At 46.2% G+C, this 17,675-nt stretch overlaps 1 protein-coding gene across 5 annotated transcripts in view; it reads left to right on the top strand.

Annotated features, from left to right (window-relative positions):
• Window positions 1-17,675, top strand: part of NOS1AP (nitric oxide synthase 1 adaptor protein) — a 167,208-nt gene that overhangs the window by 46,486 nt on the left and 103,047 nt on the right. For all 5 annotated transcript variants that reach the window (XM_030573260.1, XM_030573259.1, XM_030573258.1 and 2 more), the window contains one exon: window positions 3,361-3,432. In XM_030573260.1, coding sequence (XP_030429120.1) covers window positions 3,361-3,432 — 72 coding nt within the window. The remainder of the gene's footprint in view (window positions 1-3,360; window positions 3,433-17,675) is intronic.

Raw genomic sequence — 17,675 nt, 5'->3', positions numbered from 1 at the left:
GGTTTTTATTCGGTTGCTAACAGGCCTTAACTGACTACAGGTGCTCCAGTTAACCTGTAGCAACCCTCCCTAGTCTAGAGGGAACCACGCCTTAATTAGTCTAGGGCTTATATACTTTCCCACTGCTCCCTGGCCCTCCTGTATCACAACAGCCATAATCATAACCAGCAAACTACAACCTTTCCATAGATACCACCCTCTGTACAAGACCTGGTGCAACCTTAGGACCCTGGTTGCAAAAATGATCTATACGCTCACAGTTCATGTCAATAAAATCACAGGCCATGCTGGGTCAGACCAGTCGTCCACGTAGCCCAGCGTCCTGTCTTCTGACAGTTGCCAATGCCAAGTGCTTCAAAGGGAATGAACAGAACAGGCAATCATTGAGTGATCCATTCCCTGGCAGCCAGAGGTTTAGGGGTTGCATCCCTGATCATCTTGGCTAATAGCCATCAACTTATCTAGTTCTTTTTTGAACTCTATTATAGTCTTGGCTTCACAACATCCTCTTACAAAGATTACCACAGGTTGACTGCATTATGTGAAAAAATACTTCCTTTTGTTTGTTTTTAAACCTGCTGCCTATTAATTTCATTTGGTGACCCCAGTTCTTGTATTGTAAGAAGGAGTAAATAACACTTCCTTATTTACTTTCTCCACACCTCTCATGATTTTATAGACCTTTATCATATTCCCCCCTAGTCACCTCTTTTCTGGACTGAGAAGTCCCAGGCTTCTTAATCTCTTCATACAGAATCTGTTCCATACCCGTAATCATTTTTGTTGCCCTTTTCTGTTCCTTTTCCAATTCCAATATATCTTTTTTTGATATGTGGCAACCAGATCTGCATGCAGTATTCAAGGTGTGGGTGTAACATCAATTTATACAGAGGCAATATTATTTTTTATGTTGTCTTATCTATCCCTTTCTTAATGATTCCCAGCATTTTGTTAGTTTTTTTTGACTGCTGCTGCACGTTGAGCAGATTTTTTCAGAGAACTATCCACAATGACTCCAAGATCTCTTTCTTGAGTGGTAACAGCTAATTTAGATCCCATCATTTTATATGTATAATTGAGATTGTGTTTTCCAGTGTGCATTACTTTGTGTTTATCACCATTGAATTTCATCTGCTATTTTGTTGCCCAATCACCCAGTTTTGTGAGATCCCTTTGTAACTCTTCACAGTCTGCTTTTGGCTTCACTATCTTGAGTAGTTTTGTATTGTCTGCAAATTTTACCACCTCACCGTTGACCCGTTTTTCCAGATTATTTATGAATATGTTGAATAGTACTGGTATCAGTTCAGACCTCTGGGAGATACCGCTATTTACCTCTCTCAGTTCTGAAAACTGACCATTTAATCCTACCCTATCTTTTAACCAGTTACTGATCCAAGAGAGGACCTTTCCTCTTATTCCATGACAGCTTTATTTGCTTAAGAGCCTTTGATGAGGGATCTTGTCAAAGGCTTTCTGAAAATCTAAGTACGCTATATCCCCTGGATCCCCCTTGTCCACATGCTTGTTGATCCCCCCCCTCAAAGTATTCTAGTAGACTGGTGAGGCATGATTTTCCCTTTACAAAAGCCATGTTGACTCTTCTCCCAACAAATTATGTTCATTTATGTGTCTGATAATTCTGTTCTTTACTATAGTTTCAACATTTACCTGGTACTGAAGTCAGGCTTATTGCAGTGCCTGTAATTGTCAGGATCACCTCTGGAGCCTTTTTTTTTTTTTTTTTTTTTTTAAAATTGGCACTACATTAGCTGTCCTCCAGTCATCTGCTAGAGAAGCTGTTTTAAATGATAGGTTACAAACCACAGTTGGTAGTAGTCTCGCAATTTCACATTTGAGTTCCTTCAGAACTTTCTGCAAAGGAAGACTAAAAAATTTAACACTTGGCTCATAGTAAAGGAATTTAAAAACTGTCTCACTGAAAGAGCTCATCAAACCATAATTGTGCTTGGGGAACCCTCATCCCATGGGGTGACGGAGTGAACTGTTCTTGACATAATGCTACTCCATCTTGATCAATGATCTTGAAAAAAATGATTGCAGGTAAAGTTTATAGATGACACAGGTTGATGAAGTAGTAAATACTGAAAACAGTTTGGCTTTAGAGTGGTCTGGATCTCTTTATAAGATGGATGCAGTCAAGTAATGTGTGTTAATGCTGCCACCTACAAGGAATGATACCTAGGAACAGAAAATAAAAGGCCACTTACAGGACAGAGGACCACATCCTGGAAAGCAGGGCCTCTGAGAGACCCAGAGGTCATGGTGGAAACCAGCTGAACATGAGATCCCAGTGGGATGTTGTGGTTAACAGAGCTTATGCAATGCTTGGATATCTAAGTGGATGACTATTGAGCTGTATGCAGCACTGATGAGATCATCATTGGATACTGAGTCCAATTTTGGTGTCCACACTTCAAAAACAATGTTAAAAAATTGGAGGAGCTCAGTAACGAGTTACAAGAACTATTTCAGGTCTGGAAGACCTGCCTTATACTGAGAGACTAAAAAGTCAAATCTGGTTTATGCAAAGGAAGTTTAAGGGATGACTAATCATCTCGTATAAGTACCTATGTGAGTAAGACATTTCTGAGAGCAAAGGGATCTTGAATCTAGCAGGCGAAAGTATAACAGGATCCAGTGACTGGAAGCTGATGCTTGGCACATTCAGAATCAAAATAAGGCACTTCTTTTAGCAGCAAAAGGGTAATTAATCATTGGAACAACTTAACTAAGGACATGAGGGGACTCTCCACAGTGGGGATCGTATGGTGAGATGTCTTTACAAAAGATCTGCTGCAAAATATGGGTTTGGTGCAGGAATTATTGAGTGGAGTCTCCGTCCTGTGCTATGCAGAAGGTCAGACTAGGTTGTCATAATGGTTCCTGCTGGCCTTAAAGCCTATGAATGAAGACAGTTAAATATGTGGCTTGAGGAAACACCTCACATGGCAGGGAGAAGGCATAATCTGCAGATGTGTGAAAGATGAAAACATCAGACTGATAGATGGGGGGGGGGGTGGTTAGGATGACTCAGCCTAGGAATAATGGGATGAGATTAAGAAATGGAAAATTTAGGCTGAATATCAAGGAAAATTTCCTGACAGACGGATTAGACTGTGGAATAGTCTCCCAGGGAAAGTGACAGAAGAGTCATTGTATAGGACACGTAAAATGGACTGGACAAAGTGCTGTGATGTATAAGGAGAAATGCTCCTGCATTGGCAGGGGGATGGTTTAGCTGCTTGGTGGAAAAGTCCCTGCACATCTGTTCTATTTTACGGACATTGGAGCTGTACTAATCCTATTTCTCTCCCCCCTCCCCTTTTTTTTTCCTAGTACATTGGAAGCCTTGATGTGCCTCGGCCAAACAGCAGGGTGGAGATTGTGACCGCAATGCGGAGAATCAGGGTAAGTGTTGCAAAGGGTGTATGTTTCCTTGTGTGTGCTACATGATTAAAAAGACAAGAAGGGGCGCTGGAGGGCATGGCTGCCTGATGGATTCTGTGCTCTTCACCAAGCATTGATGTTGTTTCTCGTAAGCTGGCTTCTTTGATGTTCTTTCTGACTCCACATGTTCTCACTGTGGGTTTTGTGCCTTTCTGTGTTGTCTTGGATGTTGGAAGACTCTCATAAAATAAAGTTTCTTCTTTTTTTTTTTTTGGTGGGGTATTAGCTGGCGTGGAGGCATCCAGTGCCTACCATGTGCCAGTGTCTTGACTTGGTTTTGGTGGGGTTTGAGTGGCTGCCATTGTCTCAGAAGGTGCCAGCTGATAGGGCAGGGAGTGTAGAAGGAGAGCATGGTTGTGCATGTTTCTCTTGGTTCCTGAAGCACAGACAAATGCTCATGCAACTCTTAGATGAAGCAGAGTGTGCATTGTGCAGAAGGGTCTCCATGAAGCATATGTGAATGGTTGAACCCATTGCATTTCCAGAGTTCTGCTATTACACCACTGCATTATCAGAGAGGAGTGGTGGCCTGGAATCACAGTGGATCTGTTCTGGGTACCTACTGTTATCCCTGTGACTTATGCCTAGTTTATTGCATGTTGTTTCTTTACCACTGAGGATCAATTTTAACTGTGTAGTTAGCTGGCCAGTGGCAGTAAGGTGGTAAGTGGTATTGACTGTTACCATTATGACACAGTCATGTTTGGAGATTTCTCAGGGATCTGCAGGAGTGACACCTCAGTGATACCCCGGAACCACAGACTGGCACTGGTCTGAATTTCTCCGAGGGTGGATTTGATTTAAATCACTAGTCAGGAAGACTCGATTTTAATCATGGATTTCTACATAAAAGTGCATTCTTGTTGGTTGTTATAACCTTAATACATATTCTGCACAACTCAGAGATAGATGTAGGTTTCATTTTTAGAAGGTACACACTATACATTTTTAAGTGATTTTATTTTAAGACTTTTCAGATTATTTTTACAGCTATATCAGAAAATGAATGATTGTTTGGTTATTTCATTTACCAAAGGTAATTAAAGCAGATATTTATGAAGTCATTGGGAGATGAACTATCTCCAGTTCAACAGGTTAATCAATATTTGGAGGATTTTCTTGCCATGCTGTATTAGGAGAACGTCACCAAACAGATATTTAAATTGTTTTATTTAACTAAAACAACAACGTTATGTATTCTGTATTTTTTTCCTTCAACAGCAAACATATAATATTTTAACAAAACTAGCATATGAATTTTTTAATTTAGTTAAACATTCAAGTTTTTAAAATCAAGTTTGTTTTTGTTAAAATAGTTACATGAAATTAATTATTTTGTAAAAAATATCAACTATGTCAGCCAGGTCAACATGAGAAACTTAAAATACTGTCTTCTGCAGCTAACTCAGTCATCTTCACCTTTATTTTCCTGTTTGTTCATAATCTGGAAAAGAAAAACAAGCTTTCCTGCTTTTTCAGGCCTCAAACAATTTCTCAGTTTGGAATGAATTAGTCCAAAGGAAGAAAATATTCTTTCTACACCGGCAGAAGACGCTACTGCTTTTAAAAATGAGACTATCACTTCAACAGTCTCTGAATCCAAGTGCTTAAGTGATTTCCACCAGTTCACTGGTTTGACTTTCTTTAAAAAAACATCAGCAAACATGTATTTCTTAAATGGTTCTTATTCCCAAACTCTTTTATGGGACTCTTTTACGGCTGGCTGCCATTATAGGGTTTCCCTTCTAGTGAGAAAAGGTTATGGTAGATTTCAAATCAATGAAGGCTAAACTCAGAAAGACCTCAAGACTCTTGACAAGCTGCTCAAACTGTTTTAGTTTTGTTTCTACTGCCTGTCCCTCCCTTCTCACATTTATCTCCAGACTTCTCCTTGTCCAGATCTATTCCATCCCAAACAATCTTCTATTCATTGAACTTTTTGAAACTTTGCACTTTTAGAGAGAGGCAAGGGATTGACTCTGTGTACACAAATTTGCAGAGGGACAATAGGGTTGAGGTCTGTTATTTCTCACCACTATATTTCGTTTATTTAAAAACATTTTTCCTGTTAACCAGCGTGTTAACCTCTGAAGGCACACAAATCCACAGTTTGAGAACTGCGAAACTAAGATCTCTGATGGTATATTCTAGACTGAGTACTGAGTCCCATTGTGTAGATAGAAAGATTATTTAGGTTAATCTATAGAGAAGCCCCTGGAACCCCATAAGATTGGGTCCCTAATCCATGAACTATTGGAACTCATTCATAAAACTTTTTTTAAACATTACATGACTATATTGTCTCATACTATAGAATTAGAATTTATAATCCCTATTCCGTGATGAGATATCTTTGAGCTATAATGTATGTATCTTTAGATAGGCTTTTTCCTCAAAAAGCATTTTATCAAAAAAAAAATCTGATTTTAAATAAAACTTTTTTTTTTAAATCATTGATTTTTATCCATCCTGATTTCTCTCAAGAGTAGTTGTTCCCAGTGCATTGCTAGTCAGTGCCAGGGGGTTGGGGATTGCTGCCTTTGGCCTGATCTACACTATGAGTTTATTTTGAATTTAGCAGCGTTAAACTGAATTAACGCTGCACCTTCCACACAACGAAGCCCTTTATTTCAATATAAAGGGCTCTTAATATCAATATCTGTACTCCTCCCTGACAAGGGAAGTAGCGCTGAAATCGGTATTGCCATTTCGGATTAGGGTTAGTGTGGCCGCAGTTCAACGGTATTGGCCTCCAGGAGCTATCCCAGATTGCAGCATTGTGATCATTCTGGACAGCACTCTGAACTCGGATGCAATGGCCAGGTAGACAGGAAAAGCCCCGCGAACTTTTGAATTTCATTTCCTGTTTGCCCAGCATGAAGCGCTAATCAGCACAGGTGACCATACAGTCCCAGAATCAAAAAAGAGCTCCAGCATGGACCATATGGGAGTGTAGTGAGGTGGCCTGGCTCCCAGCCACCCCAGAGCGAGACGAGCCCTTATGGATGCCAAAATGGGCGGAGTCACTGGAGCCTGCGCCCGCCCCCCAGAGGTCAAGGAGCAGGGCATGAAGTATAAAAGCCCAACCCCAGGGCTCAGAAGGGGCCTGGCCACCGGAGAGGCCAGACTCTGATGCCCCAGCACCTGCTGGGGAGACTTCCGCCGCCTGTGACTGACCCGAGGACTGGCCATACCTGCGGAGGCTGGACGGCGACCAGACGCTGGAAGAGCCAGTAAGCCGACCAGTACAAAGGGACTCAGAGGAGCTGCCCAGTTTTACCCCTTGTCAGCATCCCAAGGAGCTCATGGTGCTAGACGCCATGGAAGACGCCACTGAGACACAGGTACTGGTAGAGGGGGAGGTCGGAAGCAGTCCGGGGGCAGCTGACCCTAGTCTGGCTGCAACTCACCCAGAGCCCATGTCAGCGTGTTGCGGCCAGGATCCCCACTGACACAGCAGCAGGCTGCCTGCCGCTGTTAGGGCCCCTGGCTGGGACGCAATGGAGTGGGCGGGCCTGCGTCCGCCCTGCCACCCCACTCCCGGGTGGCAGTCTCCCCCTCGCCTCGATGCTCAGGACCCAGAGCCTGGGCTGGTTAAATCCTGAACTGTTTGCTCAGCCCCTGCCTGCGAGTCTGAGCCTTGAGCTGTTGTTTGCTGCCCCGCCCTGACCTAGGGCCTGGGCTTAAAATACTGAACTACTTTGCTCAGTCCCTGCCTGAGGGCCTGAGCTCCTGACTGTTTCCTGCCTCATCAGGCTAATTCGCCAGCTCACCGGACTCGTGTAGTGAGGTGGCCTGGCTCTCAGTTGCCCCAGGGAGGGGTGACCCCAATAGCAGACGCTTACAGGGAGATACTGAATCTGATCTCTGTATGGAGAGATGAATCTGTTCTAGACAAAATACCAAAACATTTGAAAAAATCTCCAAGGCTATGATGGACAGAGGCCACAACAGGGACTCAGCACAGTGTGTGTGAAACTTAGGAGCTGAGACAAGCGTAACGGAAAGCCAAAGAATGAAATGGATGCTCATGGATGGAGGGGTGACTGATGTCTGTAGCTATCCCACAGTTCCCGCACTTTCTGAAAACTATTTGAATTCTTGACTGAGCTCCCAAAGCCTGAAGGGTTAAAAACATTGTCGCGAGTGGTTCAGAATATATGTCGTCAGGTCTCCCCCACCCTCCCAGTGAAACCAGAGGGGAAAAAATCGTTTCTCGCCTTTTTTCAATGTCAGCGTGTGGCTACTGGATGCTGCTGGTAGATGCGGTGCTGCAGCGCTACATAGCAGCATCCCCTTCCCTTCCCTTGCGTTGAGGATGGCAGATGGTGCAGTATGACTGATATCTGTCATCGTTGGCCCTTGAGTGCTCCTGGGTGGCCTCGGTGAGGTCGGCCGGGGGCGCCTGTTCAAAAATGGGAATGACTCCCGGTCATTCTCTTCTTTAAGTTTTTTGTCTCCTGGAGATTCACTCCTGCCTGGAATATCATAGCAGCCGGAGGCTTCCCTCCCCTCCCCCCCTTTGATCTCTGCTTGCAGAAACAATAAAGTCAATGTTGTTTCTTCTTTATGCATTCTTTATTACTTCATCACACAAATGGCGGGATAACTGCCACAGTAGCCCAGGAGGGGTGGGGGAGGAGGGAAGCAATGGGTGGGGTTGTTGTAGGGGCACCCCCCTAGAAAGGCATGCAGTTCATCGTTTCTGCGAGATGTCTGGGGCTCTGACCTGGAGCGGTCGTTTGCCTCTCTGGTTCTTTAGTAGGCTTGTCTGATATCTAGGCAGGACTGACTCTCCCTTTAGACAAAACTTAAAGAAGAGAATAACCTGGGGAGTCATTCCCATTTTTGTCCATGCACCCCTGGCTGACCTCACCGAGGCCAGCAAGGGGCACTCATGACAGCAGCAAATGATACAGTATGACTGGTAACTGTCATTGTCAACTTGCAAGGTAGCAGATGGTACAGTAGAGCTGGTAACCGTCTTTGCTAACTTGCAAAAGGCAAGGGGATGCTGCTGTGTAGCGCTGCAGTACCACGTCTGTTAGCAACGTCCAGTAGACATATGATGACAGTGAAAAGAGTCTGGGCTCCACGGTTTCCGTGCTATAGCGTCTGCCCGGGCAATCCAGGGAAAAGGACGCGAAATGATTGTCTGCTGTTGCTTTCACAGAGGAAGGATTGAGTGACGACATTTACCCAGAATCACCCGCGACACTGTTTTTGCCCCATCATGCATTGTGATCTCAACCCAGAATTCCAATGGGCGGGGGAGACTGCGGGAAATATGAGATAGCTATGGAATAGCTACCCACAGTGCAACGCTCTGGAAATCGACGCTAGCCTCGGTACATGGACGCACACCGCCGAATTAATGTGTTTAGTGTGGCCACATGCACTCAACTTTATACAATGTTTCCAAAAATCGGTTTCTGTAAAATCGGAATAATCCCGTAGTGTAGACATACCCTTTGTGTTAACATTGCATTGTGCTATACAAGGGGAGCTGTGCTGCGCAAACAGGGATGTAGGCAGAAGCTAGGTGTAGTAGAGAGAGTGAGCCTGGAGCACAGGGCCTGGTGCAAGGCCTGAGGCCTAAATCAAAGTTAGAAAAAGTGAGGCTCTGTCATAAAGCAAACGCCTACTTACAAGTTCACTGCCTGGTACATGAACTTGGCAAAAGCCTGGCTGGCATTGCTAAAACATGGGCACTCTAAGAAGTACTAGGCGCTGGATATTCATGTAATCACATTCCGGAAGGCTAGCACAGGTCTACCCCAACGTGGAGTTACGGCATAACCCCTGTCCCGGGTGATGGTACAAGAACACACTGACCCCGAGTAAGACAAGGATAAGAGGAGGATGGAGGGGGACGTTTTGTTTGAACCAGCTGGTCCAAGGTGTAGGGTCGGTAACTGAGCACATCAGTGTGATACGTAACCTGTGTGGCAGATTTCTGTTACCAGTCTGCCTGAGGCGTTAGGTGATTAGGCTGCAGCCACAGGATGTTTAGGGGAGGAGATGACGAAACACACCAAGGGTCTAAGTTTAAAGCTTAATTAATAAAATTATAAAATAATAGCGGAGAGTGAGGGGTCCTCCCCACGTCACTAAGAGCAAGAAAGAAAACATTAATGCCCCAAGCCCTAACCTACTTTCATACTCGCACACGCTCTACCCTAGGCTGGCCAAGCCTGGGTGTAACGTAAGAAGAAGGGGAAGGGTGGACAGGAGTTCTGTCCTGGGCCCAGGCTGTCTGGGGTCTGCTGTGATCTCCAAATTGCTCCAGCTCTTAGGAGGGTTTTTAAGTCCAGGGTGCCTTGGAGGTGTTTTGTTTCGCAACCTCTGTTCCTGGTGTTTTTTATACCAGTCCAAACCGGGCTCTCTGTGGTCTCCTCAACTTTCCCAAAACACACCGGCTAGACTTTGTTGTCCTCGTTGTTTTCCTCCGTGCTGGCCTTCACTTGTCTCGCTTGTTATGGGCTGCCTTTGCAGGTCGGCTCAGCTGCATCTTCCTCTTTCTTGACAGGCAGCCGAGAATCAGATGTGTGTTGTGGACTTGAGCGGGTTGGAGTCAGCGTCTTATTTTTGGGCCTAGCAGGAGCGCGGAGTTAACCCATTCTTTGCTCTTTTCCTTCTTCCCCCCTCTGGCCTCACATGACCAGCGAAGGAATCTTTCATTCCACACTCACTCACACCTTTGACCCTTCCCAAGATGCCCTGCGATGCTTGCAATAGTATTAGCCATATACAGTGCTGATCTGCCTTCCCCAGGGGACCCCTTGGGCCATTGGGGTGTGACACCTGTTCCTATCAATGTATACAAGAGAAATCCTAGGAGGGGCACCTTTGTCCAACCAAAAGTGCCATTTGTGAGTGAGCTGAGCCCATTGTGATGGGCATACCTGTGTTAGTGTCCCTGTAGCTCCTGGGGGTGAGGGCACAAGAACCATGTTCTGTTGACAATAAACCTGGCTGAGCACCTTTTCTGCAGAACCCAGCGTGTCATCTTTCTGGGCAGTGTTGTTGGGTTTGCTGAGCTGGCTATCTGCACAGCCTGGTACAACTTACAGAGAAAGCATGTGCACACACCAGCTGCCAACGGTGGGCACCTGAGGATGGACGTATTGAAGCTGTGTACAGGGTATTGGGTATATGTAATGCTGAGTGCTGTTTGACTAATTTCCTATTAAAAGGGGACCCAAAAGAAATGAGCAGTGCACAGGAGAAGGTTGGTTACTACTTCCCTGCTTGATGAGCGTTATAACTACACAAAAGACACGATCTTGATGTTGTACCTATGGGTGTGGGAATATGCCTGTGCAATGACTGGTAATGCGCTAGCTACTGTATCCAATTGGAGAATGTACAGCAGGGGGGCTCTATAGGGACCCTACTGAGGTTTTGAGGGTGTTCCAGTTTTCCCAATGTTAGTAGTGACTAGGGACAGATTCAGACATCTTCTGGGTTACCCAAACATCTTCGGCCAGGGTATTTGTCCAAAGATCTTGTGTTCTGTTTTAGCTGAATTAGAATAGCCATGAGAAAAGCCTTTCTTCTGGCAGCTCTGCTGCATGCCTCACTTGAAACCAGAAAGTGCAGAGGGGCATGTACATGGTAGTGGAGTAGGGTAGGTGAAGGCTAGGAAGCAGATGAAACTCTTTCAGCCCTTCGGGTTTGGTTTGATTCTGCCATATCCAGCCTGCCCTCCAAGCTGGCAGCTCAGCATCTCCTGTGGCCTGCATGGGATATGGTGCTAGGACTTGGGTTGGAGGGGTTCAGCCCAGCTATTACTTCACAGATGTTGATGTTGCAAAATCACCACAACAGGCAGTAACCATCCCCTCTTCTTGGCAGCCTAAGTCTAGAAGCCAAGGACTGGAGAATGCTTAAGAGGGAGGCATCCTTTCTCCCCTAGAGCAGTGCTATCTCCCTGGCTCCTTGAAGGACCAGTTCCCTCAGTCTCAGTGCCTGCGATTTGTACTGAGAACTTGCTTGTTGGCAAACAACAAGCAAGCTCCTCTCACCATCCCGGAGTGCTGCCCAGTGACAAGAATCCTTCTCATTAAAACACAGTGGGCACATCTCACTTCACTGGTGTGTTGGATTCTAAGCAGAGTTACACGTAGTACGCTGGCTTTTGGTTTGTTCCCAGTAGTGCCTGCAGCATGCTTAGTGCTATAGAAGCATAAAGGAAGGGCTGGTCACTGGCCAGAACAACTTAAGACTAGAATATACTCCCCATTGGGGACTGATTTAAAACTTACCCTGTCTGCTGATCTGTGAGGAGAATGCTGATAAGAGCCCACTTCCTCTGGGAGAACCACAGAGGGGACAGGGCTGCAATTCCAAAGAGCTAATATCACCCATCCCCCTGCCTTGTCTGCATTAATCTTGCAGTGGAGTCCTCAAGTCTTCCTTGATTTAGATTATTTCAAAATGTCCCAAAGTACATCTCTGATGGCCTAAGCCAGTGAAGCTTCTCATTGAAACCTGACAGATAAAACATATGCCCCTCCAGAATGTTACACAACAGGTGAATCCTCTGGTCAGTCGTATGTAAATACCCTGTGGCAAGGTGTGGCAGGGTGCTGGTTGAGAAGCCCCTAGTCAGCTCCTGCCACTCCAGCCCAAATCAAGGGGAATGGATTAGGGCTGGGTGAACCACCCTGTGTTTGCATGGTAACTGTCCACACCTGCCAGCCTTATTAGCAGGAGCTGTAAGGCTGGAAGGAAGTGAGAGAAAGGAGGGGTGGAGACTAAAGCCTGGTCTACACTGGGGTAGACTCACAGCACGGGGTTGACTGCCGCTGCTCCCACATTAACTCCGCTTCTGCCTCTCACCACTGTGGAGTACAGGAGTCGATGGCAGAGCGATCGGGGATCGATTTATTGTGTCTAGATGCGATAAATTGATCCTCGATAGATCGATCACTACCCACCAATCCAGCGGGTAGTGTGCCTGTACCCTGAGAGTGGGAGGTCAGGCTCAGAGGGAGTAGTAGCCTCATAGTCTGTTGCTGACCAGGCCTGTGGTACGCCAAGCAGTTGTAAAGCCTGTGTATAGTTGGAAACTGGTGGTGAGGAACTGATCACAAATAAAGAACGTGGTTGTTGCACCAGACTGAAGTGTCCCTGATTCATGGAGGAGAGGGGCCAAGGGGCTGAATATCCAGGGGCGCAGTGTGAACCTCTTACATGAGCATCTGCTTCTATCTTGATCAAAAATCGCCTTATCCAGTGCTGGACTCTGCCATCTTCTCCTGTGCTGAAAGGTCAGGTTGCCTGCTCACTACAAACCCCAACCATAAACAATGGGCAAAGAAGAATAATTTAATGCCCTTTGGACATTGATTTTGTGGGCACTTCGTTAAAGTTTCCATCTTCAGCAAGACAAAATTGTTGGATGACTGACTTTAGTCAAGAAGGCTTCTTTCCGCAGCTCTCTCTTCAGTCCATTAATAATTGACACCCCGACCCAGCTACAACTTGCAAGATCATTTTAATGTGAAATTTGTTCTCCTTTCTCAGTATGTCTGTGCAGCACTGAATGAATGACTGTTTACTCCTGGAGGAATTTTGCATCACTGCATGTGTGCAGAATTCATGGCCCCCATAGATTTCTTTGCTTCCCCCAGAAAAATGACTTCTGACCAGGAAGTAAAGGGAAGCCACAAGAGCGGTCAAGCACCTCTCCTCAGCAGTGCAGGGAGGCTGGTTTGGGCATCTGGAGCAGCTAGTAGAGATGAGCGGGGAGGCTGGGCAGTCATGCCTGTGAGAGAGCGAGAGAGACTCTATCCCTCTCGCTAGTTATTGCAGCATGCTTGGCGTGGAAGATCAGGGCTTTGGGGTGTTTGAGGGGATAGGTGTGGGGCAGTCTCTGTCCCCTTAGGCAGAACATACTATAGCAGCCTGTCAGCTTAGTGAGTTGTTCCCATTGTTCTTTAGTGAATTCCCCCAGAAGTATAAAACCAGTGTAAAAATTTTAAGGCTCTTTTACGTTGCCAGAGTGGTGTAAAGTGATGAACACTTTGAAAAGTGTTCTGAACGGAGTACAGACGCCAACCCAAAAGAGACAGCAAAATCTACATAGTTATGTGGCGGTGAGCACAGGTGTTTTTTTTAATTAGGAAAATCAGTAAACTAAAGAAACACAATGAAAAATACAAAAAGGTAAATGACTTACAGCAGGAGTTCTCAAACTGAGTATTGTGACCCCTCAGGTGGGTTGCAGTTGGTTACATGGGGGTCGCTAGCTGTCGGCTCCATGGGGCTTACAGCCCCAAGCCCCCATTAAATTACCCCCTCCCAATTTATGAAGGGCAGGTCATATTCAGAGACTTGCTGTGTGAAAGGGGTCACCAATACAGAAGTTGAAAAACTACTGATTTACAGCCTGTATGTGTTTCCATGTACTGTGTGGATCTCCAGTAGAATTATGTCATTACACAGTTATCCAGCTTGTCAAAGCTGAAAGACCAGACAGTACAAAACCAGACAAAACTCCATTGATGTAACATGTTAGGGTGGGGATTACAGTAATAAAGAGGAGGCTATACGTGTGACTAGAGAAGGAGGGGGCTGGGGCAGGAGAGCAGTGAGGTTAGGTGAGATGTCAACTTGGCATTCTTTGAGCAGTCTCAACATTTTAATCCAAATGAGGCTAGAAATGGGGGTCAAATGCCTTTAAATTCATATAATTGCTCTCTCCAGCAGCAAGCCATTCTTTATTTGGCTGCTAACTTGGACAGGTCTTGAATACTACTGTCTGGGCATGGTCCTACTTTTCCATTTTTGTAAAATCACACGCTTGGTAATGATTGCAGCTTTCAAGAAACAAAGTTTTCCTGTGGCACTAAATCCAGTTTAGCAGTTAAATAACCTAGGATATAATTTCTAGCTGAGGTTTGGATACTGAAATCAAGCACCACTTTAACTCCTGTTTGGTGCTGTAACAAATTAAAGGAACCCTGATGCATATGCCATAGGACTGTCCAACACTAAGGTAGCTGTGGAAAGAAGGAGGCATAGATTTTAGAGGACTAACTGAAAAAGGAATACATTTAAATCCTGCTTTAACAATATAAATGGACTGGCGCACCAGTTTGGCCATCCAGGGGCAAAGTTTTGAAGTGTAGAACAGCCTGAGAGATCACAGTAAAGAATAATAGGAATTTCCTGTGAAAGGTGTGAAATTTAAATGAGAAAGGGTCATGCACCTATGGTCTAGTACAGCCTGGGAAAAGAAGTAAGATATTAAGGTGGTATCTTCAGCTTACAGAACACAGTTCTGTCAGCGATGCTTTTACTTTTCATTGCTACAAGTTAACACCCCAGATGCCAATCACTGAAAGAGGTCTGAGAAAGCAAATATTAATTGAGTTTTTTTCAGTTTGTGGCTTTAGCAACACGTTATGCATAGCCCTTTACCCGGCTCCCCATGCTCTTTGTGGGTGTTTCACACAGCAACAGTGGAGAGAGAAATTCTAAAATGTAAGAAAACCACAAAAGTTGTTCGAGAGAACAAGAAGCAATGGTCTTAAGTTGCAGTGCGGGAGGTCTAGGTTGGATATTAGGAAACACTATTTCACTAGTAGGGTGGTGAAGCACTGGAATGGGTTACCTAGGACATTGCTGGAATCTCCATCCTTAGAGATTTTTAAGGTCAGGCTTGACAAAGCCCTGACTGGGATGATTTAGTTGGTGTTGGTCCTGCTTTGAACAGGGGGTTGGACTAGATGACCTCCTGAGGTCCCTTCCAACCCTGATATTCTATGGTTCTATTCTAAAAGTCAGTGAGAGGACTCCATGGGCCAGCATAAAGCCTGAGACTGCTCGCAACTGTTTAGATGTCAAGGTGACTGTGGCCCTTTAGAAAGGAGAGGGTAGTCATGTGCTGTGCTTTAAAGAATGAGGACATTTATTTTCCAAAGACTCTTGTCAGTGAGCAAAGGACTATATGGAAAATTATGGAGCAAATTGGGGATCTCAAATGCAAAGAATCATGTGGGCAGGTGCTCTTGTGTGTGGGCTCCAAAAGAGAGAGCAGCTAGTCTAGTGAGACTGTACAGTATCTGAACACAGCAACTGAACTCGAAGCCTGGAAAGTTCTTAATGTGGTGCCTCGTTTAGAGGAGTGCTTTGGAATTGAGCCAATGAGCCTTCTCTCAGTACTGGGAGCAGCTGACAGAGCCTGGAGAGAACTGCACTACAACACATATAAACTGAGCTTTAATCCGCAGGGTTTTATTTATCAAAAATCCAGGCTTCTACGCTTGGTTTGAAAATGAACAAGTAGACATAGGTGTCTTGTGTTGTGCTGGATTTCATTGTAAGAGGCATAGTAAAGATGGGCCAGGGTAGGAGCAAGGGGATGAATTAAGGAATGGAAAATGTAACTGAATCTGGGGGGGAAACTTACAGATAGGGAGCTCTACAAGCCTGCAGAACAACCTCTTAAGGGAATCACGAGCAGCCCATCCCTGGCCCCAAAGCACTGGCCACCTGTACCAAACTACCCTGCACTTGCTGCCTGGGCTGGGCTCGGGCAGCTGACAGGCCTGTGTTCCCAGGATCCTTGTTGCGAGGTCACTCCATAATAGACTAGTAAGGTGCAGTGTGCAGTTATGGCTCCTGCAGGCTGCTTGGTGTAGTTCTGCTGCTGTCATCACTAGGAGGGGGAATGGTCACGGGTGAGCTGTGCTGTGACCTGTTAGGAATCCCTCTTCGATAGGGAGTAGAAGTCATGTGTTTAAAGGCAGGGGACAGAGAGGGAGGGTGGAGAGACTGCACCAAGTAGGACTGTGTGCTAAGCCATTGGGAACCTAAGTAACATGCCAAAGGAGGCCAGGAAGGAGCATATGAACTTCAGCGGGCACCAGACAAATGGGTTGTCCAGGAAAACAGGCAGGCCATGCTCTGGTCTGGCATCCTCTGGGAGATATTCTGTGCCATGCTGAATGCAGTTGGGAACTCTGTATGAGGAGGGCATATTGGAGTGAGGCAGAGAACAGTCCACACCTGAGCCAATGCAATTGTGTTAGAGGTTTTCTTAGGCCTGCCTGATGGCTCTGGTAATGAGCAGGGTCACACCTTGAACCTGCCCCGAAGATCCAAGGAAGCGGGAAGCTGGAGGTGAAGGGGTCGTTGAGCTAGAAGCGTTGGATTCCAGCATGCATTTTAGTTTAAGAAGACTCTTGGAAGTCTGGCAGGGTTTTTGCCATGAAATTACTGGGGTAGATTCCTGCATGGAAAGCTGCTTTCCAGGCTCTGCTATGAGGCAGTGGGGAGATCAGCACAAGTCAAGGGTCCTAGGAGAGGAAATGCAGCCCTGGACTCTGGCTGCGGTTGAGGAAAAGCTGGGTGACTGTAAGGAGCACTGGGAACGAGGGACTGGAGAAATCTGCTGTCTGTCTTACTGCCCTGTTGGGTGGGAGAGTGAGTGGAGACTCCAGGTTGCTCTGGAGGAGAGGAGAACGCAGCCTGTGGCTACCTGTGTGTGCTGCTCCAGTGGCGGGGAGACCTCTGGGCTGGGTGGCAGTGCCCTTTTCCCCATGGAACATAGAGAAGGTTTCTAGTTGCCAGGTCTTAGTTGGGGCCTGTAGCCTGTGGAATAGGGAGGTTTCCAGACACTGGGAGGTGAGTCAAATGGGGGTACCAGTCCAGGGAACAACACCCCTCTCCTGGCCCTGGAGCTGCGGCTTGACTGGCTCCCAGCAGGCCTGCTTACCCCCAGAAGGCAGGAACAGAATGGGGAAGGCTTTCCTTAATGGAGGTTCACCATTCAGCTGCGCAGCACAGCCAGAGGCATGCTACCCTCTCTTGCTGTGTCCAGCGACTGCATGGCTGTGACCAGGTCACAGGAGCCTATGGGGCTACCCCTGTCCGCCAGGTGCTTTGCTGATCCCTGTTTGGTTCCTGACTAATCCCTGCCATAGCTGGCAGAAGGGATGAACAAGACAGACGGGCTGAGACCACCGTGGGATGCAGTATATGTGTGACATGGCCAAGGTCCACTCAGTCTCCTAGCCAGTAGGACTGATGAGCAATCTCCAGCTCCCACTGCCTGGGACCGTCATTCAAACAGAAACCTGACCCAGTGTGGGGCAAAGAGAAAATGACATAGCAGGCATTACTGGGATTCCTGGCTGCTATGCTGTGTGCCAGCCTCCCGTCCCCTGCCTGAGGGGGAGCCGCCAGGGCAA

This window comes from Gopherus evgoodei, chromosome 8 (assembly GCF_007399415.2).
Source record: "Gopherus evgoodei ecotype Sinaloan lineage chromosome 8, rGopEvg1_v1.p, whole genome shotgun sequence".
NCBI classification, from domain to species: domain Eukaryota; kingdom Metazoa; phylum Chordata; order Testudines; family Testudinidae; genus Gopherus; species Gopherus evgoodei.
This window is presented reverse-complemented; position numbering and strand designations above follow the sequence as displayed.